Raw genomic sequence first — 27,881 nt, forward strand, 5'->3', positions numbered from 1 at the left:
ATGACGATTTTATAAACCTGTCTGCATGCCTCTTGAGTCTTAGAGATCTAAAGTACCTACTGAGAAATACTCAAATTAAAGAAAGTTGGGAGAATTAGCATTCGCAAAGATCTAGCCCTACTGCATTTGTCGGTGTGTTTTTGAAACAGTCTCTTTTGTTCTAATGTTGCAATTTCTACAAGCATCACAACCATAAGAATTAATGAAGGGTATACCAGGTCAAATAAAATCTGAACAACACTTCACCAAACATTTCCACTAGAACCATGCATTCCTCTTTGAAGGGACAAATAAGTTTTTGTTATCTTTTCCTTCATTTCCTTGTGCTATTTGAAGCTGGGATGAGAAGCTGAAGGGATGAAAGATAAAAACATGTTCTTAGAGGATTTCTAGTCTGGCTGAATGAAGAAACATCACATATGTGATAAATCCATTCCTGTAATTTTTCCTTTTTAATGTTGTAAATTTAGGAGGCTCAATACATTTAATTAAAATTCAAATGAACCTTCTTTTGTGGCTAAAACACCTGATCGGGAGTCAGAGATTGAGATTTTAGTCCTCATTTTGCCATGGGGTACCTGTGTGCTGTTGGGAAGGCCAGTTAACCTATCCATGCCTCAGTTTCTTCATCTGTAAAACTGGAATCACAGTGCAGATGTACTTGAGTAGGGCTGTTAGAAGCATAAATTAATTTAGGTTTGTAAATGAGATCCTCAGACTGAAGCTGCTATGGAACAGCAAATCTCTCCTATAATTAAAACCTTGGGTGCTTTGCTTCTCTGAACTAAGTCTAATAAAATCCACATACATTTTCACAGATGAGAATGTAATATTATAGTAACTGTCTTCTCACTTTGTCCTTACTTCCAGATTACCCTATTTGACAACAGTAATTCAGTCAATTTGTTTGAAACAGGCCCAAGCCAACAACAACCAAGTAATCATTTCTGATGCTTGTGTTTGCCTTCATTAATGTCTTAGTATTAAACAGCTCTTCCCAGTCATCCAAGGAAATAGTTAGAAATGAATATGTATAAATGCCTTTCTCTGTGCACATCTTATCATTTTGAACCAAGGCAAGATATTTACTATCAGCTTATAGGAAAGCAAGACATGTAATTATGCAAGTCTCTCCACATTTTTCTGGCATTCTTATTTTACTGATCTGAGAAGTGTGCATACAAAAAGGGTCACTGGGAGCCAGAATAGTCAGAGACAGGGGGATAATGAGATGTTGCTTTCCAGAAATTATATTTGTTTAAACAATTTCCAAGGACATGCAGGGAAAAGAGTCAGTAACAGCCTCACAGATGATGTTACACAAAGAAGACATGGGAGGTTCTAACACAGAAATGGGTTATAAAAATAAAGTAGTAAGTTCTGATGATTTAAACATATTATAGAAACAGTGTCCAGATGAATATGAGGCCTCTCTAGCCATATGTGCTGGTGTGTAAAGGGTTATATCCCATTCATGACCTCTAAGTGACACTCTCATGAGCACCAATAGAACATCTATCTGTAAGACAAGCTGACAAAGAAAGAATGCCACTCACAGCTCTTGTTTTTAGGAACAATAGGATTTTCCTTGATATTTCTGACCTACCTGTAAATATCTCCTCTTTCACCCCATTTGGCGGCTGTCCTCCATATCAAAGTTTGTTGTATGATCAGCCCCTTGAAAGTGCTCTACAACCATACTGTGACACCTGTGCATGGCTGCGGAGTGACCAATTAAGAGACAAATTAACCATCATCAAATGAGGGATCAGATGAAGGTGATGCACTTTGGAGCACTTTAGGGAACTTGTGTTCCCTAGGATTAAATTGTGGCACAACTGGGCCTGGGCAGAAGCAGCCCAGCCCTGGCACCCAGGGCTATCTTTAGGAAGGGAGGAGGGAGAGGGGAGGGAGGCCAGGGCCTGGAGCTTCTCCCTGGGATCCCATTCCTGCTGCTTCCCTGCAATGAAGGCAGAGGCAGCCAGCTGCAGCAAAGGGGGAGGAGGGCCTTGAAGTAGGATGCTCTGACCCTCGCACCATCATGTCACAGGGTCCCACAAAGCCCATGTCCAGGCCAAGGACCTGCTAGAGCCACCAGGCCCAGCTGTGATTCCCTGTGGGTCAAAGCCCTGCTGGGGTTGAATGTGCTATACAAGATGTGACGCTCAGAGAGCCCCCAGCCCTGCTCTGGCTGGGCCACGTGCCCCTACCTGTCCAGATCCCTGAACTCACACAGCCCATGGCAAGGGCTCCCCAGTAGAACAGGCTGAACAGCAGCAGGCACGGGCGACTCAGGGCTCAGCTCCTCCTGCAGGAGCCTGGGAAGTGGCTGGTTCTTCTGTCCTAGCCTCAGGCTCACTCCACCATCTGCCAGGGTGGCCGCATCCCTGACAGCTGCACCTGCTCCATGCGTCCGCCAAACTCCAGCATTATGGGGCTGCTTGGGCCTCAGTGATAGAAGTATGGGGCATGGGGCCTAGACAGCCAGATAGGGGCAGAAAGGAGATAGGCAGACAGGGACATGGTGCAGGGTGCTGTGGGTTGACAGGTGTGGGGCCCCTGAGCCAGCACTAGGTCTGGGCTGGGAGTGAGGGTGTGCTGGGCTCACGGCATGGGGGCTGTGGCTTCAGGGAGCTAACCTGGAGGCAGTCATGGGGTCCCATGCCCTGGGCCCTGCTGTTAGCTCCCACCATGGGCTGGGAGAGGCTGGAGTCTCCCCCACCCCAGCCCTGGTCCCCCAGCCTTGCCATGGCTGATCGCTCCCCCGCCCCTACCCCACCTCCATTCTTGCAGACAGTCTCAAGGAGGGTGATGACAGCACCAGAACTGGGAGTGGGGGTGCAGCTGGGGGAGAGGGGCAGCACCTTGGGCTTCTGCAGGCAAACTCAATCCTCCCCACCCCAACTCAACAGGTGAACATCAGGGGAAGAGGGCTCTAACTCATGGCACTTTATATAAAATGCCATGAATTAGAGTGGTGGCCTGCACATCTGTCAGCACCGTGTAAGTCAGTGATACTGTATGTAGATGGTGAAATCCTGCCACTCACCAACCTTGTATACAAAGCCCCAAAGTTGCTACTGGTAGGAATAGGGACATTTTCTCCCACTGTGTGGTTAGTCCAGGGAAATATCCATATGCATTCGCACTATATCTTGTTAATTTTTTATGCAACCAAAAAGGTGTTCGTAAAAGTGATCACATAAATGTGAATATTCAGAGGCCTGCAGCTGATGCACATTTAATTACAAAATGAGGTTAAAACTGCATTGACACAAACTTGATTGTGATTGGAGATAGAAGTAGTTTTATAAAGGTTCACACAAAGAAGTAGGTATAAAATATACTATATGACCGGGGTGATCTATCAGAAAGCTTGAACAGTGAATTCTAACAATTACTTAATTAACTGAATATATGCCACAATGAGCTTACTAATATTTGCAGATAAAAAGAAAGAAATATTAATCGAATATTTTCGCTCAGATTTTCAGCTGCACTGGTGTTAGGTTTGACAGCTGAGGTGTTCAAAATGATATCAAGACAGTTCTACATCCTTTCCCATACTGACGCCAGCTGAGGGTTGCTCGAAAGTATACCCATCTGCAGTAGACTTCAGAAGCCATTCTGGCAGCCTGGGTTCCAGAAGAGAGGGTAATAAGAAAATCTGGCTTCTTTGTTATGCCAGGTGGCTTGATATTTATATTGCCAGAGCAATGCAAAACAACCAAACAGAGGCTAGGGAAATAAAATTGGATCTACTATTGTAAACAAATTTTTGAACGGTTTCTTCACCTCAAAGGGGCATTGCGAGTCCAATTTCATTAGTATTTGTAAATCTCTTTGAGATCCTTCAATAGAAATTAAAAATCAAGTTAAAAATATTATATAAAGCAAAAGTTACATTGCCAGAGTATATACAATGAATCTATAGGAAATCATTATTCTTCTGTGTTTGAAGCATTGTTTGACAAGCCTCTAAATTATTTCTGTGGGAACTGGTCTGGCCTAAATATACTTATCCTTTTGCCTTTTGTTAGCTCATGTTTTCATTTACTGTCCATTAATAACAGATCAACACAACAGTCTAAAGTATCTGATTCTTTTATGAACTGTAGATAATTCCACATTTCAATAGTACAGGACAGAGGAAAAGGGAATGTGGCAAGAAGCCCAGGAATAGGCAAGTTGAGTTGGACTGGGAATTAGATATAAAGATAATAAACCTGCAAGCTAATCTTCATTAAATAATTTTATGTGTATTGGAAGAAAATGATGCTATGTATTTGGCAACTGAAGGCACAGATGTTAAGGGCAGTACTTCAGTAATAGGTATTGTACAAATCAGATAATGATAGTATTATGGACTAATTATTTTGATAGTACCTCAAGCCAATGTGATTCAGGTTTCATCAGTAACATTTTAGACCAAAGATACTCAAGCCCTAAACAGCAGGGCAGATTGGCCCTTCGGTGCTGTGGCATCTGGCTCATAGGCCTTCCCACAGGTCCAGAATTTTGGCAGCAGGGGAGTGGTAGCACTGCGCCTCTGCTACCAAATTTATGAACCTATGGAGAGTCCCAGGCCCTGCACTGGGCTGGGTGCCCAATCCCAGCATATGAGGCTGGGTAGGGGTAGTGGATGGCCTCAGGGCCCAATCTCAGCAGGTGGGGGCAGGAAGCAGCAGTGCTGGGCCCAAGGGCCCAATTCTGGCATTTGGGGCAGGGAGGGGGTGTACTGGGTCCCAGGGACCCATACCTATGCATAGGGCCAGTCAAGGCCCCACAGGGCCCAATGCTAGTATAGGGTTTGATCCAGCCTGTAGCCTGGCACCACACCACTAATCTGGTTCATGGGGTCAAAAGTTGAACACCACTATTTTAGACCTTTGAGTAATCTGCACAATGAATTATCATCAAGTCTAATCCTGTCCTAGGATGTCAGACAGCCACTTTTACCAGTTTTAGCATATGTCATTTAGGATCTGATCTTGCTTTATGAAATCAATGATAAAAATTATCTTTGACTTACATGGTGCAGGAGTAATCCCTAAACTCCTTTCTGCTGTTTTCAAATGCTGAATTTAGTGCCCCTAGCTCCAGTGCTCTAGGTGTAAACTTTTTTTTCTGCCCTTCCTTTTTCCTTCATCCATTGCACTATATTTTGCACCATTTTCTTCTACATCTGCTTCTAAACTGACTTGCCTTTCACAAGGAAAAACAATGGATAAAACTACTAGATACATAACACATTTGGGGTATTTTGCCCAGTAATCACTTCAGTCTTAACCACATCTTGCTCTTATGACCACTGTTTTTTCCACAAGCCATTGTTTATTACAATCGTGTCTTGTAACCAAGACGAGGGCCCTGCTATGCTAGGTATTGTATAAACACAGTATAGTCCTGGCCTGAAGTAGCTTACAATATAAACAGATGGGGCTGAAAGAGCAGGAGAATCAGCAGAGTGATTATTGTGTTGGTGACAAACATCACACTCATTCTGTAATTTTTCTGTATTGGTTCAACTTAGGAGGAATTAGCTTTTGCTAAAAAAAGGAGGTGTGACTATGGAGGGAGAAATGGCATGAGAGACAGTAGTAGTATAAGCCCGAGATGAAGCATGCGAGACAAAATGAAAGAAAGAGCTGGACCAAACGGTCACTCATCACAGGGCAGAGAAAGTCCAGTCAAAACTCTAGAATATATAAAAATGACCAGAAGGCTTCTGCTTATATTCTGCACCTGCTTTGTTAACTGAAGTTTCTTTCCTCCAAGGCCCCATGGTACCTTGAAGGGATGTCTCTCTTATATCTTAATTCACTGAAAGAAAGGAATCTCTCCTCAAATTTCTGGGTCTGTGCGACAGAATTTTTCTTTAAAGGCTCTCTTTCATATTCTCTGAAGAAACATCAAAGGGTTATATTGGATAGTTGCCCAATTATTGATATGTCTACAATGTATCCCTAGTGCTGCTACAGACGTCTATTCCCATTCACACACATCAAGCCTGGAAATGTGGCAGTGGAGCTACTTCAGGACACCCTGTACAGCCAATCACACACATTCTAGAAGCAAAACTCTCAAAAATGGATGTGTCTGCACAGAAGCTTCACTGCTGGATTTCTGAGTTTGGCACATGCAAGATGGAGCAGGTGCACAGGGCAGGCCTGCTTGGGTCCCTCCCTGAGAGCATGAGTGACACGGTATAGACCAAGGGTGTCAAACTCGTTCAGCTCCATGGGCTGGATGGCCTTTGCTGGGCTGGTCCACAGGCTGGACCAGGATTGACCCCCTGTGCAGTACCTGTGGCAGTGTGTCCAACCCTTGTACAGTGTGTAATGGCCCTGGGACTTGCTGTGCATACAGCATACGGAGCTGGCACAGGGTGTGGCTGCCTCTGACAAGTGCACTGGAACATCTGGAAGCACAGATTATTAGCAAATATGGGGTCAGTAGCCTTGAAAGGGATACAAAGTCAAAGTTCAATAAATGAATATTTTTAATTAAGGCTCTTTGAGCATTGGTGTATCAGACAGGAAGTCTGCATCTGCACACTGGCAAACAACTGAAATATGCAGTTCCTGGATACCAAATCTTACCAACTGACAGTATTTCTTAAGTACAGCATTGGGCACATTATACTAAGTATATTGCAGAATTATCCTGTACTTGACATGTTAGGCCTTCATGACCTGTATTAGTTGGTTTACTTTAAACAAAATAAAAATTGGAAACTGACAAAAAACAAAACAAAAAACTTAATCCTTTTTTTCCTAATTAGTTTCCTGTGGCCTAAAAGGGCTGCACGTGTAGAGGTTGAGACTTGAATGCGGAGCTAATTAGGCAGCTCTGCATTAAACGTCTCATGTAGACGTGCCCAGCTAGTTAAAAAAAAAAAGATGAATTGGATGAGAACAGTAGGAATCAGCCTTAAAATAAGTCTCCCATTTAGTTTTAGAGTCCAAGAGCGTTTCTTAATTTGTACATTTCTGGAATGAAAGGTGCCTGAGAGACCCCATGAGCACTAACCAGAACCCTGAACGAGCCGAGTAAGCCCACAATAAAACAGAAAACTCACCTCCAGAGCATGAAGCAGCAGGGCAGCAATGATGCATGGGCTAATGACATCAGCTCCCAGCACTGCTGCAGGAGATTTAAAACACACCTGGAGTGCCAGGGAAAAGGAGCAAGAGCCTGCCTCTGCACCAGAGATGGCAGAGGCAGCAACAGATGCAGGACATCGAGGGATGGAGGTGTCAGACCCCTAGGGCTCAATATATACCTAGCAGTTGAGGCTTTATACTCCCGAGGCTAGGGAATGAAGCCTCATTTACTAAAATAGGATCCAGTGACTCGAAGAAGCTGGGAGTGTTGCCGGCAGCTAAAAAGTGCATTAGCCAGGATATAGGCAACTCTCCAAGAAAACAGGTTCCTCTTCGTTTCTTTCTTTTTCATTTTTTTTTCTTTGAGGGAGGGCAGCCTAGGAGTGGTGGAGACCTAAGGTAAGGGCTTGCTCCCAAGATTAAACCCTTGTCTGCAAGGAGTCAAGGAAGCAATCCAGACAAGGCTAGGAAGTGTCTTCTGAACTGGTTCAGGTCAGAACCCAGATCAAGCCGGAATACCGCATCAGTCCATTGTCTCAACACCAATGGCTAGCGTGTGGCTGGGGGTGTAGGGAGGTTGAGTTCCCTTCATCAAATGCTTTTGGATCTGTGAGTACCCCTAAGTGGGATCCCTGTATTAAACAACACTGAACCCCTCCTACTCAATTTTTTATCATCAAAGTTGTGGCAGACATTGAGGGGAAACCCAACTTGGTGGTGAATCAAGAAAATCCCACCCTCGGATAATCAGAAGTGTTACAATTTCAGTGATTTCAGTGTTCCCTTAGGTCTTTTTTTCAAATCTCATAAGCATTATTTTCAGAAGCCATTAAGACTGTGTGCTTCAGTAACCACATGCATGCAGCCTACACACTCATAGAACTACGAAATAAAAAACAGTCTGAGCCAAACTCTGGCTTGAGAAAACCTAATTATTCCTAAAAAGATGGCACACACAACATAAGCACATACAGTGACAGACAAGCTCATTCATGTATTGATTCTGATTGGCTTCAGACCATTCCTTCAATTGTACACAGAGGGAGATTTAATAGGAAGTTTTAATGTCCTTGGAGCAAGAGGCAATAGTCACCATATACAGTTAGTCACGAGCAAGAACCTCTAAGGCCTTGCATCAGTTATATCTAGGTCTTGCAGAGTCTGCCTGCAAACACTCTCTAAGTTGTGGACTTTCTTATCCATCTACACAGCAGAAGTCTTGTCCAGGCTTTCATCAACTCACAACTTGATTATTCAGTTTCTTTCTGGCCTTGACAAATATAAATTTTCCTCACAAAATGCTGCTGCAAAAATTATTTTCTGAACTTGCTCTTTGACCATGTCACTCCTCTCTTTACATTCCTCCACTTGCCCCCACTTTTCCATCATAAGGTGCTTATCTTCACTTTCAAGGACCTTCAAGGCCTATCTTTTCTCTTCCTCATTCACTGCTTCAAGTCAGCCAGTCGTGCCATTCTTAATTACTCATTTGTTAAAACTTCAAACAAATACCTCCTTGCTTTCTGTCAGGCTACCCACCTAGATTTGAAGTTACTTAAACAACAGTAGTTACATAATTAATGACCTTCATTCCCTTCTTCAACTCCCCTCCACCATTTTACTGTGACGCCTACAAAAAACTTAACAAGTGTCAGCCCACAGGCAGCTGAACACCTGCCTATTATGTTGAGTAATATTTTCTCACTATTTCTTTGTACTTCTTGCTCGGTGTACAGCTACCTATTGCCTCTTGTTGCATATTTAGATTGTAAGATTTTTCAGATGGTGGCTGTATTTCTATTCTGTGTTTATACAGTGCCAAACACAATGGGATTGTGGTCTAGGACCAGGGGTCCTACACATTATGATAATTTAAATGAATGAGTGTTACTAATATGCTTCTCAGTCCTCTGCTGAGCCTGTCTGGGATCTAGTTATTTTCATGGAAAACATATTGCTTTTTAAATTACTAGAAAGTAGATAATTTATTGAGAGCACTGGAAACAGACAGGAACTTGCATTTCTCTGGTTTTCAGACTAACACATACACACTTTACTTCCTAGACTCAGATAGTATAGATGTTCTTCGAAAGGTGATAGTTCAAAACTAGGGATTGGAATAAAAAAGTACATGACCAGCCACTGAGTTTAGAAATTGGTTCCCATTATGAAAAAAAGTGAAGAACCAGTATGTCAGAGAGACTTGTGTGTGAAGCAGAGGGATCAGGGTAAGAAACTGGTATGGATAACATCAGTATTGCATTAAAAGTACAATTGTACAATTGCATTAAATGTACAATGTACACATAGCCTGGGGACTAAAAAAAAAAGAGTATGCACATACCTGAACTATGCATTTACTAGGACTCACTGTAAGCAATGCTTGTTAACTGTAGGAACACCCTGCACTAAGGTTTTCACACATAGGTAAGGCTGTTTACCTTGTTTCTTAGACAGCCCTATGCCTGCAGTAGCAGCTTTGAAACTGAAGGCTCCTCATCAGTTTCACTAATTACTCAGTCAAACTGAATACAATAAAAAATAGTGACAGAGTGTACAGTGGACCTGAAAGATGTTACGCACATAAACAAAATCTGTGAATTTTACTGATATGCAGATAACTGATGTTGTTACAACGCAAGTAATACATGACAAATTGGGACTGGCATTGTGATATGTAGCTAAGCTAATTATGCACTTGAATGTAAGTGGACTATACTCCGTATTATTTTAAGCCTACTATTAATGTTTGGTATGTTGTAGTCTACAACAGCGGGCATATTTTACTATGTGGAAGGAGTTAGGCAGAAAGTTTTGCAAGCTGCTGACGTCATAATCCTAAGAGATCATTATTTCTCTCCATATTCTTTCATGGGATTTTGGTTTGCTTTATAACAATTTCAATATGAATAAAAATAAAAACACACTTAGGAGGGTATTTTAAGATTCTCCCAGCCTTGGCTTACTTCGTCAAGACATACATTTTTAGGAAAATATAAACATGTTTGGTAAGAATGCCATGAAATGAACAAAACAGCAGGGATAGCCTGATACACTTTCCAAACTTAAACATCACATCGGTAGTGATGTAGCACTGTTGGCAAATGAACTGAATGAAACAATAGCTCAAAAAGGTGTGAATTGTTTCCTATTCCTCTAGATGGACTGTGTAGTATTGCAGTGACTATAATTGCTTTAATTGCTTATTTTATGATTTAATTTTATTTCTGTTTTTATATAAGGAAATATATAAAGTTATTTATTTATAAAATAAAGTTTTAAAGGAAATATATAAAGTTTTAAAGGAAATATATAAAGTTATTTATTTATAAAATAAAGTTAATTTTGTTATGATTTGCTTTTTATAATTCCATCAGTCATTATTAGTGCTTGGAATAAACCATCTATTTTGAACTTTCTTATTGCCTGGCATAAATATATTTGACATATTAGCCTCATAATTTTAGACATATTTGACTCATGACTAGAACTTGAATAGTATAAGGAAAACATTTGTGTAAGGGTTTGCGGTATGTCTGGTGCACATGGATATGTCTGGTTTATGTGGAAAGAGGTAATGAAAGAATGAATGATGGACATATGTGATAGTGACAGAGGAAGACACCTTTTGCAGCAGGTGAAAATAACTTTCTGTGGTTTAACGGTTAAGGGCTGCAGCAGATGTCCAGTCAGCAGTGAAGGATTACCAAACACTAGATCATGCTCCATCCTGATGGCTGAAGACTGCAAGCAATGGCCCCTGAAGACTGCAGACCACAAAGCCAGAAGATCATGACCTACCAATCCCAGCCTGCCAACAGGACAAGAAGGATGGCCTTCGCGAATGACTCAGTGGAATCCATAGGCTGGTATGGACAGCTATTACTATAAAGAATGAACACAAAGACAAGGCTTTGGAGTCTCTTCCACCTTCAAGAAGAAGTTTTGGGTGTGTCCAACAAGACCTGACTCCAACTCTCTTGGTCAGCCTGGCTGGCCACCAGACTGACCTTGAGCAATTTTGAAACTTGTTAACCCCTTAACCTTTGCAGGACTGTCTAACTTGTGTGTGTGTGTGTGTGTGTGTGTGTGTGTGTGTGTGTGCGCGCTTGATTCTTTTGAATGAATGGATGAATGAATGAATGAATGAATGAGTATGCATGAGAAATAGTGAAGCAAATAACCTTACTGTTATTTATTCTTTTTATGTTTTATCTTTTATGTTCCAATAAATGCGGCATTGTACCTTATCCGCTGATAAGATTCCGGCTTGTTTTTAATTCGCACTGTACACCCTGTGCGCACAACAACTATTAATACCAAACGCTAATAATGACAGTTTAAATGGCACCATTGGTAATTATTTCCTGCTATTCATTTATGCAGAAATAAAATATTCTAGTATGGTGGCTGGAGTTTGTAGTTATGTCTTGAACTTGTGTAGAGTACCACCGCAACCTTTCCTCCACAATTCTTAAACATGAATAAATCATAATTTCTTTTATAAATGCAGAATATTGTTTTTGATAGAAACTGTATCAGATGTTACATTTGAATTTAGTCAGAACGCCAATTTCATAGCTTAAACATTATGTTACGAAGAGACAAGAGGTTGTCTAGCCATACAGAAGACACTCATCTAGCACTATGCTTCCTAGGAGTTAGCCAATGAGAGAAAGTCAGTCTTTGGCAGAAGAGTGTTGGCCCTGAATCCAGTCCAGCTGATCCATGGAAAGATTTTAACTTTCTAGCTTCTAATCATCATCCTGGCCAAAAAGCTATGACAGTTGCAAGAACTGAGTCTTTGAAAAGTAAAAACTGAAGGAAAAAAAGGATTAAAAAATAATTGTCTGTGCTATTATAAAACTTACATGGCTGTTTATTTGGAGGCATATTAGGTTGCTAGGTGACATCATGGTATATGAATCCCTGAACAACCAGCTTCCAGTATATGCTGTGATCCAGATTACTTTTTAATCTGATGAAAACTAGGACAGTAAAAGGGGATGATTAGTTACAATATTAGAACTACAAAATTCTGTGGGCTGAAGGCAAGGGATTGTTTTAAAACATAAAATTACTAGGAATTAGAGCTTTGTAATTTTACATATAAAGTGCAATTCTATAGCTGTGTAACCAGTTCCAGCTGATGGGGTCTCTGGTGTACGTTAGTAAACTGACTTTTTTAAATACAATAATTGATAGTATGTTAGATCTATCCCAAGCCAAAGGCAAGTGCCAAAGACACTTCAGCTGCTGGGTTCCAAAGGTTTTAGCATGCAGGGTATATCTAATAAGCTATTTGGGACGTATCCCAGAGAAAAGGATGATTTTCTAGGGATGGGCAAATAAGAAGATCCTGCACCAAGTCAGGGGCAGTTCAAAAGAGGGTTATGGCTTCTCAGTCCTAGTGCCTAAGGTGCTACGTCACCTGGAGGACAATTCAATTTCACCTTCAGGTTCCACCGACAGATCCTATTTTGGTCTGTTAAGACAGTGCAGCACTTCCCAAACTATCACCAGATGCTTAACACAGTTCTTCCATGTGGTAACAATTAGTGTGCAAATCCTACATTACACTCCCTGCAACTAACCCACTGGTTTTGTACACATGTGTCTACTAATACAGACTCTTCCTTCAACTCTTAAAACTAGTTGTTAGATCAGCAGGAAACTGAATCAATCCTTAGGCCATTTCAGAGTTTTTCCAAGCTGCTCATCATACTGTCCAGGACTAGGGGGTGGTTCTATTCTTTTCATCTCTTTTTGGCCTATGACCTTGTGGTAGTGGAGAAAGAAAAATAATGGCCTTTGAGTTCAACAGACTCTTCGTGTTTGTCTTTTTTTAAATATTCTGTCTCACATTACCAGACCTGTTGTTACTTCCCCAAAACTGTACACGTAGCTGCAGATATTTTTAAATGCACTTTTGAATTCAAGTGAAGTGCATCATGCGTCCAATATGATAGTTAAATTGGTAGTATGATTAGATGCATAGACCTAGCTCTCTCAGTTTTTCTGGATGGAGCATGTGTCATTATTTTCTGTAAATACTACGAACAAATATGATGTTATATGCAAATGTTTTTCTTGTGGAAAAAAAGGTTAAGTGATGAAAAAGTGTTTAAAATATTTTTACTAATGTAGGGGTGAGCGGGTTGTTCAAGCCTGAGTTAGCTTATAAGATGCCACCCTATGCTGCCTTTTGGCTAACATCCTACTAATATAGTTTACTACCTCTCTCTTCTCCTAATGTCTATGATTACAGTACTCACCTGAACCTATACATAAGTCCTCTGTAAAGAATTCTATAGAGAGAGACAGCTCTCTGCTTATTGCTTGTTGCAGGGCATTAATGTGCTCTGCTCCTTTAAAGAGCTGAAACTGCTAGGGGAAAAGCCCTAGCAGTGAGTTGGAAGCCCCAGATGCTAGTTACCAGGGCAGCTAGAACAAGCTAGTGGCTCACATTTGCCAGTGGTCAGCTGACCGGAAGGGGCAGGGCCTGGCTCATATATAAACCCCAGGGCTGAGGCCAGGAAGGCAGTTCCCTGCCAGCAGCCAAGGGGGAAGGAGCTCTCCCAGAGTAAGCAAAGGGAAGAGGCCTGACTGCAGGTGCAGCTTCAGCTTCTGATACTGTTGAGGGACAGAGTACTCTCAGTGTCGCTTGAATGATGTTATAGCTGGGCAACTTGAATTTATGTTATAGCCCAGGGGCTTGTGTTTTGTTTGCTTTTGTATAAGACTGGTGGTTTGGGTGAGGCTATTAGGGGAAGGAGGAGGCCTCATTGGGGGCCCATGGCAGCATGGGCACCCTGGTGCCAGTGAGGGCGTGGCACTTGGGGTGCATGGGCCCTGGTACAAGTTAAGCGCAGAGCGAGACAGGGTTGCAGAGAGCCCAGGGAGGACAAGGGGGCCAAATTACAACAAGGCCCAGACCGGGCAACGTCAGTACCATCTGCGAGGCTTAGGGCATTGTAAAGGGATGGTTGGAGCCATGCATAACCCATAAGGCTAGGGTGCCCTGAAACACCCATTGTGACATCTGTTTTGAAGCCGGATGCACCAGAGGTCCGGGAACCCATGAGGTCCAGAGAATCAATTAAAACCGTGTCCAAGAGGACTTAAAGGCAGCCTCCCAATAACCATTCCATCAAAAATGTGGCAGGCAAGAACAGAGGGTGCCCATTCGGCCAACTTGGTATGGTAAAGGGGCCTGGGGAGATCACAGCCATCCTTCAGGACCCCAGCCCATGACACTGCTCTATGTCTAAAGCTTGAGGTATTGTACCTTTAAATGGTGGGGGCCCCTCACCTTATAAATTCTATTCCTAAATGTGACTTCATAATAGTCACAAGTAACAGGGCCCTGTTACTGTTTCCTATACCAGGAAACATTCTGATTCCCCTTCTGAGATGCCATTTACACCTGTGTTTGAGAATAAAATGCTGTCTAATAAGGTGCTAAAAATTTCCAGATACTAATGACAACATAAGAATGTTAGGAAGTGGAGAATTATTGATTCTAGACCCATATGAGGCTTTTTTCATCACCTAGCCTGATCTTCTGTATAGCACAAGCCATAGAATTTCACCAGGTAATTTCCTATAAGGCAATGTTCTTGGTAAAAGACCCCATGAGGACCACCTGGAAATTACTACTAGTCCTTTTCACAAGAACTCAGTGGTGTTCTATGGGATTTGCCTTGTAAAACATGTAAAATTGAATGCTTCCAAGCATCGCAGAAATCTTGATGATTTTTCAAAATAAAGAAAAAGTCACAAACTTAAAACGGAAGAAGAATTTATCCTTGACGCTGTAACACTTAACACTACATACAGACATTTTTATTCCAAATGTCATTATGGAAATTGATAATAATGCTTACTTTAAAAACATATAAAAATAGGACTAGAAGGGACCTGACAGGATAGTGTATGTTAAGACCACAGGGACTTGAACCCAGGGTGGCTAGGCCAGCAGACAGAGAATGGGTCCTTAGCACCACTATACAGCTGATCAGACATGAGATTCATTCCAGCCTGGTTCCTCCCATAAGGATATTAATGAGGAGTCAGGTGACCAGAGGAAGCCTATAAGCACTGCGAGCCCTTGACAGGAGGTCTATAAAACACCTCCTACTTTCCATAGGACTTGTCCCAGCAACAGTGTGTGGGTGTGCATCTTTTTTGGACTTCTGTCTTGCCTGTTGGGCCTCCCAACTCTGATCTACCTTCCTCCCTGATGATGATACTGCTTCAACCCTTGGGTCTGAAGACCTGGACCTTGACTGATACCTGGTATGACCCCCAGCCTTCGTATGGTAATTCACTGAGTGACTGCTTGCAGACCAGTCAATCCTGACAGCATAAAACTTGTTGGAAGGTTATCCAAAAATCTCGCAGGTGGTGAAAAACCACGTTCTAATTTTAGTCTCCATTTATGAATGGCTGTTCATAAATATGTGTTGTGCTAACATAATCCTTTTAGTGTAATAGTTCTTTTCCTTCCTTAAGAGTTTACTACAACCACCACTACTCCTACACATAAAACATTTATATCTTGCTCAGCCTTTATTTGGCTAACCTAAATAAGCCAAGTTATTTTTGTTTTGTATGATAAGGTATCCATTTCCCCTATACAGGGGAACTTCATTCCATTTCTATTACACTAGGCCTCAGAAGCAGTTCTTCCCATATGATAGTGCAGCATTATATTGAAGATGCCGCTCACTGTAGTGTCATCAGCAATTTTCATTGCCACTCTTCTACTTTTTGTGCCAATGTCACTAATAAAACTATTAAACAGGACTGGTCCCAAGAGTCAGCCCTGAGGAACTCCACTAGTAATTTCTTTTAGCTCAGCATTCCCCCTTTCAACATTATTCCATCAGTCAGTTCTTTATTTGTCTCACAATTCTTCTTCTAATCCTTATCACTTTGATATTAGATAATACCCTTGTGATACTATGTGAGATGCTTTACTGAATTTGCCAGAGATAAGATGTATTATTGTACTTTTTCTGCCTAGAAAACCAGTTATCTTTTCAAAGACATCAGGCTAGTCTTCCACAATTTATCTTTGATGAATCCACATTGTGCTTCATTCCATTTTCCATTCACTTCCCTATTTCTAATTATTCTTTCCTTCAATATTGGCTTTAAAGCCTTACAGACTACTGAGATGAGACCAAAAAGGCCAGTAAACGTCTCAATCAATTTCTCTTTAAATACAGTTACTATATTTGCTTCTCTTCAGTCATATGGTATCACACCCAACTGATAATTTTTGTTTTAAATAATTGCTACTGGATGTGTGATTTCATGAGCCAGTTCTTTCTGAATTCTGGGATGGAGGTTACTTACTCCTCCTGATGTGAAGGCATTAAGCTCTTCTCAGTTTTGCGTCCTGCTGCAATGTGGTATCTTCATTTCTATTCCTTCATTGCCACTAGACATTCTGCCTCCATCCCCATGTTCAGTATCATGGTCTTTATTGAAAACTGAGGCAATGTTTTCATTTAGCTTTTGGGGCCCAACTATGGTAGATTATTTTTAATGTCTTCTCCATCCTCACTACATAGCAGCCCTACTTTTCTTCTTTCTCTTTTTATCCATTTGACTGAAGAAGCTTTCCATATTTGTTTTACCATCCTTTACAAGGTCTAACTCAGCCAGTATTCATTTTATCCCACACTTCTTGACCTTGAAGATAACTTGGTTTGCTGATCAATATTTTTTTCATTTTTATTCATTGGAGGCTCTCTAATTATTCTTAATGTTCTTTATTTCATGTATTTCCCCACTTGGTTTGGTCTGGAGCCATCTTTGGCTAGCCTTTTCTTGGGATAAAGTTCTAGATAGTTTTACAACCTTTTGATTCATGAAATTAGGCATCCTCTACGAGTCTGTGAGTCCCTCAACCCAGCTGACTAACTAGCTCCTTTTATCAAAGGTTGTCTTTCTGGAATTAAGAATCCTTGTTACAGACCTTTATCATTTATTTTAACCAAACTAACTCAAGTCAGGACCACTTACCAAGACTATTTTCTATGATCATCTCTTTCACAATGTACTCCTTACTTAAAACTAAGTCTGAAACAGTATCATCTCTTGTTATTTTAGTGTATATTTGGTGAAGAAATATTAGCTATTGTACTCAGCAATAACTGGGCCCTACCAGCATTTGTTCTTCAATCTGTAGCTGGGAAATTAAATTACCATTGACACAATTTCTGGTATTAGTTCATCTCTCTAAAAACATTAGAGATCCCTATCTATTAATATGTAGCATCCAACTGGCTTCACCTTAATTTAGAAAGAGCAAATGGAACTCTTTATTCTGTCTCTAGATGAAACTCAGAATTTTTAAGTCTGTTCCAGATGTTTCCATGGGTTAATAAACATTTCTCTGGAAATAATTGGTTTTGAATTATTATGGGTCACCCTGGAAGGGAAACATTTGGAAATGTGGATCATATGAAATAGCTGAAGTGTCTGGCTGGAAACTCTAGTGTCAATGATATCTTGTATATACTTCATCATTCAGTTGGCCACTACCCAGTTGCTCCTGAATATGTGTACGCGAGTGTGGTTTTTTTTTCCCCCTCAGTGTGTATTTTTTAGTTATACTATCTTGGCATTTGCCTGTCATTTATTAATTGAGTTTTTAGGGAACACACCTTAAATACTATGATTATACAACAGATAGCTAATATCTAAATGTGATTATTTCATTAATTATGGCTATCACGTTACATACTACACCACAACCAATGCAATTTACCTAGTCAAACCTCTTGCAGCAAGTATTAGTATAGAATCTGTCATAAGGATGAAGGATGAACATAACTCCATCACATTTAGTGTAGCTGTGCATACTAAACTAAAAGCTCTATCAAGAAAAAACTACACAGTTCAGAAAACAAACAAACAAACTTACTGTGATTCCAATCCATGGTAAACTTCTCAGTTTATGGCAAACTTATTTCAGTTCAAGGTGTTGCTTTATTTCATCACAGCTCTTGTGGCAGCTGTTGCCCTCTGGTATCCTGTTCCTTTGTCCAGGGTTTAGGAATGCTATCGTACTTAGACACAAGACTGATGAACACAATATAAAATTCTTACACTTGCATATGGCTATGCTTGAATAACATAAGCATTTAATTTGCCCAACTCTGCCTAATATGTCCCATAGTGCTAACAGCTAAAATAAATTCTCTTTCAGCTTAAGCAATAAAATCCTCCTGATCCAAAACTGCAGGATCCTGAGTTCTATTCCATTGCCTCCGCAAACTGACATATTTTAAATAACCACAGTTTGGTTGTAATATCCTGCAGACACAAAACTTCATAGTTATCATAGATCAAACTATCATCAATTTTTTTCTCAGATGAATCCTATTCTTAACTCCTTCCTCTGTCATAATGTTCTTTTATGTAACAGCCTACAAAAAATGCATTTTTGTCTTTTTCTTCACTTTGCAAACTCAGCTCTAATTTGGTTCTCTAAGAAATCAGTAATGTTTTCCATCCGAGTCAATTGATTACATTGCCCCCATTAACTTGTATAATTTTGCAACCACTATAATTACATAACTATACTTGTAGCTTTTCCAAGTCCCTTTTGGATAGTTGCTCAGTCTTTACAGGTGTCAGTCGTACTTTCCAGTTTAATAGGGGCTACAAATCTAAGTACTACAATATACCACTTCTTTCCTCTAAGAGACTGCTAGTGTAAGTAACCAACCTAATCAGATCTATAGCAAAATCTTACAGGATACCATTAACTCTGGCTTACTTTATTACCCTTATTGCCCTTTGTTTACCTAATTACTCTTCAGTCCTTACATTGGTGCCCTGAGTGGCATATAAATCAAATTGGTGTGCCTCTGGCAGATGCTAGAAACTATCATTTTCAACACTGGGTACTGTAGTGGCTGCAGGATTAGCAACTCCAGGCATTTTTTTGAAAAAACAAAACAAAACATGAACGAAGTCCCTTAATCCAGCGTTTCTCAGCCTATGGCTTGTGATCCAGAAGGCGGTCGCAACAATAATATGAAAGGGTTAACAAACTTTAAAATTAGATTCTTCTTTAAAGGAAAAAACAAAACATGGGAAACCATGGCTTTCCCCTTGCAGGCTAGCAGAGCTCCAGTCTGCAAGGGGCTGCTTGGGGCCCCTCATGCCCAGCTGCTGCCCCACACTAGGGAGCAGGGTCCTGGGGGTGAGGGAGTGGGTGGGGAGTAGGGTGGCCATCATATAGGGCAGTCCAGTTGTCCTGTGTCCTCTATTGATACAAAACCAGACCCCTTTACATCCTTTATTTTTCTCTTGTATACAAAAACAGAGGACATAAACGCGTCAGGTTTCGTATTAATACAGGACAGAGGAGCAGAAACCCGGAATGTCCTCTGTGATGGCCACCATGGTTGTGAGTGAGGGCACTGGGTCAGGACTGGCCATTGTTATTAACAAATGGGTCATGGTACAAAAAAGTTTGAAAACCACTGTCCTAAACTCAGGGGTCACTCTTGCTTGGTGTTAGGCTCAGCCTTTCTCTTTTGCCTTCTGATATGTAGAGCTCTGCTTTCCAGTCTTTCTCTGCAACTCCAACTCGAAGAGGCTTGCGCTGTGAAGGGAAGCGGAGGCTGTCATTTAAACAGCCCCAGGAGCTGGGAGCAACACCAAGTCGCAGGAAAGGTGGCAGGCCAGCTGGCAACGCGGCACGGCTCCCTGCACCTGCCCTCTACCCCTCTGCAGCCCGCCCCGACACAGCCAGGGGCTGGGGCAGCGCCACTGCCCTCCATGCTGAAGGACAAGGACAGCTAAGGTGCCCCAGGGAGCAGGTCCACATTCCAGTCTCCTTTCTTCGACTGCGCACGCGTAGCGCGCCGAACGCCACTCTCCCTTCTCCTCGAGGCGCGCTGCATGCTGGGTCGCGTCCCGTGGTTACCGTTGCTATGAGGGGCCTAGCGCCTCCCCGCAACCAGACTTGCGATGGGGAAGCAAACCATCCCCATCTACGCCCGGGTGAAGCCGGTGGCGCGGCGGCAGCGGGCGGGGGTAGGCGCCCCAAGGGCTGCGGGCATGTCGCGGGGCGAGGAGGGGTTGCGCAGGCGGCTTCTTGTGCCCTCGCAGGTGGCGCGCGCGCGTGCGACTGTGCGTGCAGTTCCCGTGTGTGCAGACGTGTGTGTCTGCATCTGCATGTACATACATGTGCATGCGTGTGCACCCGTGCATGTCTGTGCGTGCACATGTGCATGGAGGTGCACATGGGCACGTGTACCGGCTTGCGTGGATGTGTGCACCTGTGTGCGGATCTGCACGTGTGTGTGGGTGCGTGCATGCAGGTGCACTTTTGCACCTGTGCCTGTGTAGGTGCACGTGCATGCGTGTATGTTGTCTCGTGTCTGGTGAAGAAATAATGCAGTGGGTCTCAACCAGGGCATCCTGAGGTGCCAGGAGATCCTTTTGAAGGGAGCCTCTGCATGGAGGGAGAGAAGCGGGTGTACAAGTTTACAGAACATTGCTGCCTGGCCACTGCCCCCCCTGTTGCCCAGCCCCTCTGCAAGGAGGTTCAACCATTTCCCCCGCTGCCGTGCAGCAACCCCTTGAAATATATTGTTGTTGAAATGGGGTGCTGCTCAGTTCACACAAGTGATGGAAGGGCGCCTCCACTGAAACAAGGGGTGCCTCGAGTAAAAAGTGCGAGACCCACTGGTGGAATGGATAAAGCAATTAATCTCCTTCCACCCAGCTAGAAAAGGTCCTTGCGCTCTTGCTTTGATTGCCGTGGGATTCTGGTTGGTCAGAGGTAGACTGATCTCAGAAGCGGTGACATTCCCTGAAATCCCTACCTGGGACCTGAGAGAGAAGATGCAGTTTGGGTAAATCAAGGGAAGGGGGCCCAAGCCCCTGTTCCTCTGGTGAAGCCTCCATGATTAATCCTTATCTGCATTTTGTAGATTTATTCCATCGAAGAAGATAGATCCGCATCCAGTTTAGAGATTATTGTGCCACGTGATTTGGCAGATGGATTTGTCAATAATAAGCGAGAGAGTTACAAGTTCAAGTAAGTTGCCTTTACTTCGATTTTTTTTCTTTGTGCATTTTATTTGATATTTAGTAATAGTCTATTTGATTATTTGTCTATTAGATATATTTAGTAATAGTTTTCATACAGAACTTTTAATAATAGGAATTGTCTAGTGCTACAGCCTGTTGCACTGCATCCCCTAGCTGAGTTCTTGTCCCTGGGGCAGGGGGCTGGACTTGATGATCTTCAAGGTCCCTTCCAGCCCTAATGTGTATGAAATCTATAATTTCACTATAAATATGAAAGAAATTGATAGCCAAATTTGCAGTTGTTGGGTAACTTTGAGGTAAAATGTCAGAACCCTGTCTGCAGGATGGCACTTGCTATTGCTATTGTATACGGTTGGGGAACTGAATGGGAACAGTTCTCTTTAAGCACATCATTTTGTCAGTGCTGTGATAGTAGCAACCCTAAAACTGATTAGTACCTCTCATTTTGAAATGTAATGGTTTCAGAGCAGCTATTAGAAGCCTTGAAAGTGGGAAGAGATAACAGCCATGAAATCCACTAGCTCCTGTCATTTTCAAGGTTCCTAATAGTTGCCATTTGACAACTTCTTCTTTGATGCAGGTAAAGCCTGCTGTTAGTTCAAGATTAGAGAGCAAGGTTGAAAGATGCTAAGCACTTAAGCAGTTTACTTATTTAACCAACATGCAGGTAAACAGAGTTTATTGCAATTTAAGCATTAGGCAACAAATTAAGACTGGTAGCGACAAATCATGTAGTAAGGAATGTATGCACTTATCTGGTGTGCATATAAGCAAAGTAGTAAACAAACTGTTTATGAATGTTTGGAGAGTCTGTCTCTTTCAAAGTTAAGAATTTACTATTTTCTTTTCAAATAACAATACAATCTTTAAACCTTGGGTTTGATTGTTCTTTGCCCCTGTCGAATAGTGCTCCAGATAAATAAACATCTGTAGTTCAGACTGATGTCACTGCATGCACTCTAATTAAACCCTTTCTTTTTTGGGACTAAAGAGTAGTCCTCTTCACTGGAGTAATGTGCAACATCAACTTGGATTACAGATGTCCAAGCCAGCTGTAATAGATTTTGACGTTTTCTCTGACTTTATCATTCTTGTAAGAGTCTGTAAAAAAGAATTCTAATAAATGTTGAGCGTGGTGATCTCTATGGATATTTTCTTTCTCCCAGTCTCTTACAATAAAATTATGCATATGAAAGAAACTATTTGGCAAATACCTTCTTCTTAAAACTCAGTTTTCTTCCCTATGCCTCTATACCTCGTCACCTTTGGCTCTTACCCTGCAATCCTATTCTGCTGTGGGTGGCATAACTGATATCAGACAATATCTGTAGAACTGCTCAGATAAATAACATTTTTCAGGATAGCGGCATGTGTTGCAACACCTCTCAATGGTTCCAAATATATTGTATTTGAGTGAGGCACTGTATACTGTATGAACTTTGAGACAGGGACATTGTCTTTATTTTTTGTGCGTCCTGTGTAGTGTTGTGTAACCTTAATGTCAGATAAAACAATTAAATTAATGCTTTGATTTAAAAAAAATTGTTAATAGTGGTTACAATAAGTTTTAGTTGCTTTACCATCATGCAACGGTTGGGAATCTGAATGTACTTTTTTAATGCTCTGTAATTTATTTGTCTAGTTTTCTGTGTGGTGCCAGTTCCAAACACTGTTTCCTTTGATAGTTGTAAAAATACAGTTTATTTTTGCCCCTAAACTACATCATTTTATCAGAGGATTTTATTGTACAGATCTTGTCAAAGCAGTACTTTGTATTTACAATCTATTTGTATACAATAACACAACAGCACACTGTGATTAGACTTCAGGGAAAACATTGTGCTACATTATGTAAGCCCAATGATGTAAACATTGACTATTTACAAACAGAAAAACAAAATACATGATTCAAGTAGTGTTTACATAGCCTACATGATTAATATTGGTTTCTTATTTGCAGATTTCAGAAAATTTTTGATCAGGAGACGAAACAAGATGAAATTTTTGAAAATATTGCTAAACCAGTGGCAGAATGGTAGGTGTTTAACCTCATAAATAACTACTAGTCATGTGTGTGGTAATTATTATACCATTTGGAAACAGCCTGATTATCATTTGTTTTGTTACTTTGAAACTGGTCCCTGCTTTTATTGTCTAAATGATGATCTATCTGTATCAAGTGGGTATAGAAGAACCCCATGGGAGTTTTTCTTTTGGAGGGCTGTATCATTAACTCCTAAATTACCTCCCAAATTCACCTGCTTTTCTGAAGTAATATGGGAGACATAGAAATTTATATTTGGTTGGTTTTTGCCATTTCCACTGATTTCTCTCCTTTCATCCTTTAGAAAAGGTGTAATTCCTGTTGAAGAAATGTTTGAGAGAATTTCATTTCACTGTTTGGTTTTTATGAATTTAGTAACAGTCATATATGGATATCTTTATTGTGAAGATGGCCTTCAGCTTTGCTCTTACTTTCAACTAAGCTTCATGCATGACAGTGGTGGTGTTAGCAATGTTATTTGTCTTTTTACCATAATAATTAAAGCATGCTAACATTCTAGAGCCAAGCTCCCAAATCTTAAAAATTTCATGTGTTATAGAACCACTCTTTAGATTGAAAAGTGTTGTGATTATGGAGGGATTTTCTGCTTGTTTAATTTTCATTGTTCAGTTTGTGGTACTGTGGCTAATACAATCAATACCAGATATCTATCACAGTGAAAGAAACAAGAGCCCTGTCTGCTCTTGCCTTATTTGTTCTTTAATCCTGTTCACTACATGGAATCCAAATTCTGCAGTGAATGAAATACTACTTCCCACTTCTTCCTCATTCACAATCACATTAATTTTACCTGTAGGGCATTATGTTGCAAGAATAATGGGTCTGAGGTCAAGTAATTAGAAATGGTATAAAAGGCATGTGCAGAAGTGACATAGGAAGCTTGTGCAGGCTGCAGAAAATATCACTGTACCTTCATATATTTTGATATGATTTCAGATGCATTTATGAGGCATCATGGAACAGTTTACTGTACTATCTTTGTTATGTTAATAACATAAAATAGAGTTATTTAAAGTTTGGACACGTATTTTTGTAAAAAGAAAAACAACAATTGAGGCAAGAAAACTTGCAAAATACCATGCTATAGGCTGGAGAACATTCTACCCATCCACAAGTTCTCTGTTGAACAGGTGGATTTGTAATTTAGCTGTTAGAAGACAGATTTCTGTTTCCCATGCCCATGTGTAAGAGCTAGGAGGCAGAACCAATAAAGGAGTTAGGTGCTTAAGTTTTAGGCTTCTGGTCCACAGAGTGAAATATTTAACTCTGGGACATGGGGAAAGTTAAGTCACCTCAGTATGGAATCCAAACCAGGCACTATACCGGTACCCAGTGAGACTTTTCCAGTAGGAAATCCTGATTACAGGGTGTGTCTTAAACCCTGTTCTCTTTAGAGCTTGAACGCCTAATTCAGGCCTTCAAGAAGGCACCTCTAATCACTTAGCATCCACAGCCTGGACTCTTCTCTTGAAGGTGGGTTTTTTGTAGCAAGGAAGGCAGGATTTTCTCTCTTCTTTTAAAATGTGCTACTGGAATTGGAGGTGCCTGTTGTATTCTGTAATAGCTCAGTTACCAGACCACTGGTCAATTCATTGTGAGACCTTGGTTAATTGCCTTTTCAGCCAGAGGCATCTCATACTTATATCTCCCACCTCTTGTAAAAATGCCCTAACAACTGCTTATAGATTAAGATGGGGGGAGGGGAGGGCTGGAATAACAGCAGTCTCCGTGCCTTCTATTGAAATTGTTCTCCTGTGCAGCAAAAAACAATTTAAGATTTATTAGGCCAAAGATGGGTGGCATGATTGTATTTTAGCAGGAGTGTGGCTAGGGCATTTCCTCAGGAGGAAGGAGTCCTTGGTTTTGTTCCAAGGTCATGGGGGACCTAAACTACGCAGACATCTGCTGGGAGGAGCAGTCAGCCAGGTCTGACCATTCGCTAGGTTCCTAGCTGAAATACAGGACCTCCACCTTATCCAGGAGGTGGACAGCCCCACTAGGAGAGATGCCCTGCTGGACCTGGTCTTGGCCACTGGGGATGACCTGGTGAGGGGGGACTGCAGGTCCTTGACCACATGGGTGACTGATCATTGCCTGCTGGAATTCACCATCCAGCGCAGGGAGTTGAGGGCTTATACCAAGACTAAAGCCCCTGACTTCAGAAGGTCCAACTTCAATGAATTTAGGAGATTAGTGGGGGAGGCACTGAGGGCCCAAAAGGTACAGGATATGGGAGTCCATGAGGGATGGTTGTATCTTAAGGGGACGATCCTCCAGGCTCAGAGTGTGACAGTCCCCAAGAGAAAGAAGGGAAGTAAGAGTGCTCTGAAACCCCCATGGCTCAGCAAAGTCATTCGAGAATGCCTGAGGGCCAAAAGGGAGGCATATACCTGGTGGAAGGGAGGGGCTATCACCAAGGAGGAATACTCCTTCTTGGCCCGTGAGTGTAGGAGGGCTATTAGGAAGGCCAAGGCGGTGGTGGAGCTCAGGCTAGCGACCAGGATTAAGGACAACAAAAAGTCTATCTTCAAATACATTGGGAGTAAGAAGAGGGCACTGGGTAATATAGGGCGCCTGCTAGACTCAAATGGTAATCTTGTGGCTACACCAGACGAGAAAACCGAAATTTTTAACAAGTTCTTCACCTCTGTTTTCTTGGGTCAGGGACCAGGACAGCTCTCCCACCACAGGTAGGGACAATCTTGGGGATAGCACTGCCAGACCTCAGGTCTGCGCTGATGTAGTTAGGGATCTTCTGGAAGGGCTGGATGTTTTTAAATCTGTGGGCCCTGATGCCCTCTACCCACGGGTGTTGAGAGAGCTGCCGGGGGTCATCGCTGTGCTCTTGGCCTGGCTGTATGAGCAATCATGGTCCACAGGCCAGGTGCCCGGAGATTGGAAACTAGCTAATGTGGTCCCCATTTATAAGAAAGGGAGAAAGGAGGACCCAGGAAACTATAGGCCCATAAGCCTCACATTGGTCTTGGGGAAGATCCTTGAAAAAATTATCAAGGATCACATCTGTGAGAGGCCAGCAGGGGAGATCATGCCCAGGGGAAATCAACATGGGTTCATCAATGGCAGGTCCTGCCAGACCAACCTCATGGCCTTTTATGACCAGGTAACTAAATCCCTGGATGATGGTGTCGCCGTGGATGTAGTCTTTCTGGACTTTAAGAAGGCCTTTGACACTGTCTCTCACCCCATTCTCATTAATAAATTGAGCGACTGTGGCATTGGTACCTACACAGTTGGATGGGTCAAAAATTGGCTGATGGGGCACACCCAGAGAGTGGTGGTGGACGGGCTGTACTCGACCTGGCGGGATGTGAATAGTGGGGTCCCCCAGGGCTTGGTCCTGGGGCCTACACTGTTCAACATCTTCATCAGTGACTTGGACGAGGGGGTGGAAAACACATTGTCCAGGTTCACCGATGACACCAAGATGTGGGGAGAGGTAGGCAAGCTGGAAGGGAGAGAGAGGCTGCAATTAGATTTAGACAGACTACAGAAGTGGGCGGATGGTAACAGGATGGGGTTCAATGTAGATAAATGCAGGGTGCTGCACCTGGGGAGAAGGAATCCACAGCATATATACAAGCTGGGAAGCTCCCCACTTGTGAGCACAGAGGAGGAAAGGGATCTTGAAGTCATTATTGACTCCAAGATGAACATGAGCTGCCAATGCCAGACCACAGCCAGCAAGGCCAGCCATACCTTGTCATGCATCCAAAGATGCATCTCAAACTGGTCCAGAGAGGTGATACTACACCTGTACACGACATTGGTCAGGCCACAATTGGAGAACTGCGTCCAGTTCTGGGCACCGCATTTTAAGAAGGATGTGGCCTGCCTTGAGAGGGTTCAGAGGAGGGCCACCCGCTTGGTTGGAAGGCAACAGGGCAGCCCGTATGAGGAGAGGCTGAGGGACCTGAACCTGTTCAGCCTCAGCAAGTGGAGGCTGAGGTGGGGATTTGGTGGCTGCCTACAAATCGTTAGGGGAGATCAGCAGCAAATAGGAAGGGCCCTAATCCCTCCAGCAGCACCTGGGGTGACGAGGAACAATGGCCACAAGCTGCTGGGGAATAGGTTCAGGTTAGAGATTAGGAGGCACTATTTCACTGTTAGGGCGGCTAGGATCCGGAACCAACTTCCTAGGGAAGTGGTCCTCGCTCCTACCTTGGGTAAATTCAAAAAGAGGTTGGACGAACACCTGTTGGGGTCATGTGATCCCAGCGTGTGCTCCTACCAGTGGCGGGGGGTCAGACTAGATGATCTGTTTAGGTCCCTTCTGACCCCAAACTGCTGTGAAACTATGACTGTTCAGGACTGTTTTGTGTTGTGACTAGCAACTGTTTAATGTAAAATAGATGTAGGTTTGACATTCCCCAGGTTAAGGTGAAAATTTAACAATGAGTTCCCACTATCTAGGTGAATTCTGTAGCCTACGGCTGTCCAATTTCTAAGTGGCTTAGGGCTGCATGCCCCTCAAGGCACACTAGCAAGGGCCACATCAATGGGGGGGACCATGAGTCCTAGGTGCTGCGTGCACCCACTTTCCTGCTATGCACTGCATGCCCAGGCACCCCACTGCTGCACTGTGCACCACCCCCCACCTTTGC

The 27,881-nt window shown here is 42.4% G+C and overlaps 1 protein-coding gene and 1 long non-coding RNA gene across 4 annotated transcripts in view; one reads left to right on the plus strand and one right to left on the minus strand.

The window, feature by feature from the left end:
* Positions 1–429: 429 nt before the first annotated feature.
* LOC109304553 lies at positions 430–18,203 on the minus strand. The gene is made up of 2 exons (XR_002099416.1): positions 18,046–18,203; positions 430–671 (listed from the first exon to the last, which is right to left on the minus strand). It is a non-coding gene; the product is annotated as an uncharacterized LOC109304553 (long non-coding RNA).
* Positions 18,204–20,053: 1,850 nt separating this feature from the next.
* The window catches only part of KIF6 (kinesin family member 6), a 518,996-nt gene continuing 511,168 nt past the window's right edge, over positions 20,054–27,881 (plus strand). For all 3 annotated transcript variants that reach the window (XM_019527228.1, XM_019527227.1, XM_019527229.1), the window contains exons 1-3: positions 20,054–20,171; positions 21,074–21,180; positions 23,155–23,229. In XM_019527228.1, coding sequence (XP_019382773.1) covers positions 20,106–20,171; positions 21,074–21,180; positions 23,155–23,229 — 248 coding nt within the window. In that variant the 5' untranslated portion in view covers positions 20,054–20,105. The remainder of the gene's footprint in view (positions 20,172–21,073; positions 21,181–23,154; positions 23,230–27,881) is intronic.

This window comes from Gavialis gangeticus, unplaced genomic scaffold (genome assembly GCF_001723915.1).
Source record: "Gavialis gangeticus isolate Ggan-Ray unplaced genomic scaffold, GavGan_comp1, whole genome shotgun sequence".
Lineage (NCBI taxonomy): Eukaryota > Metazoa > Chordata > Crocodylia > Gavialidae > Gavialis > Gavialis gangeticus.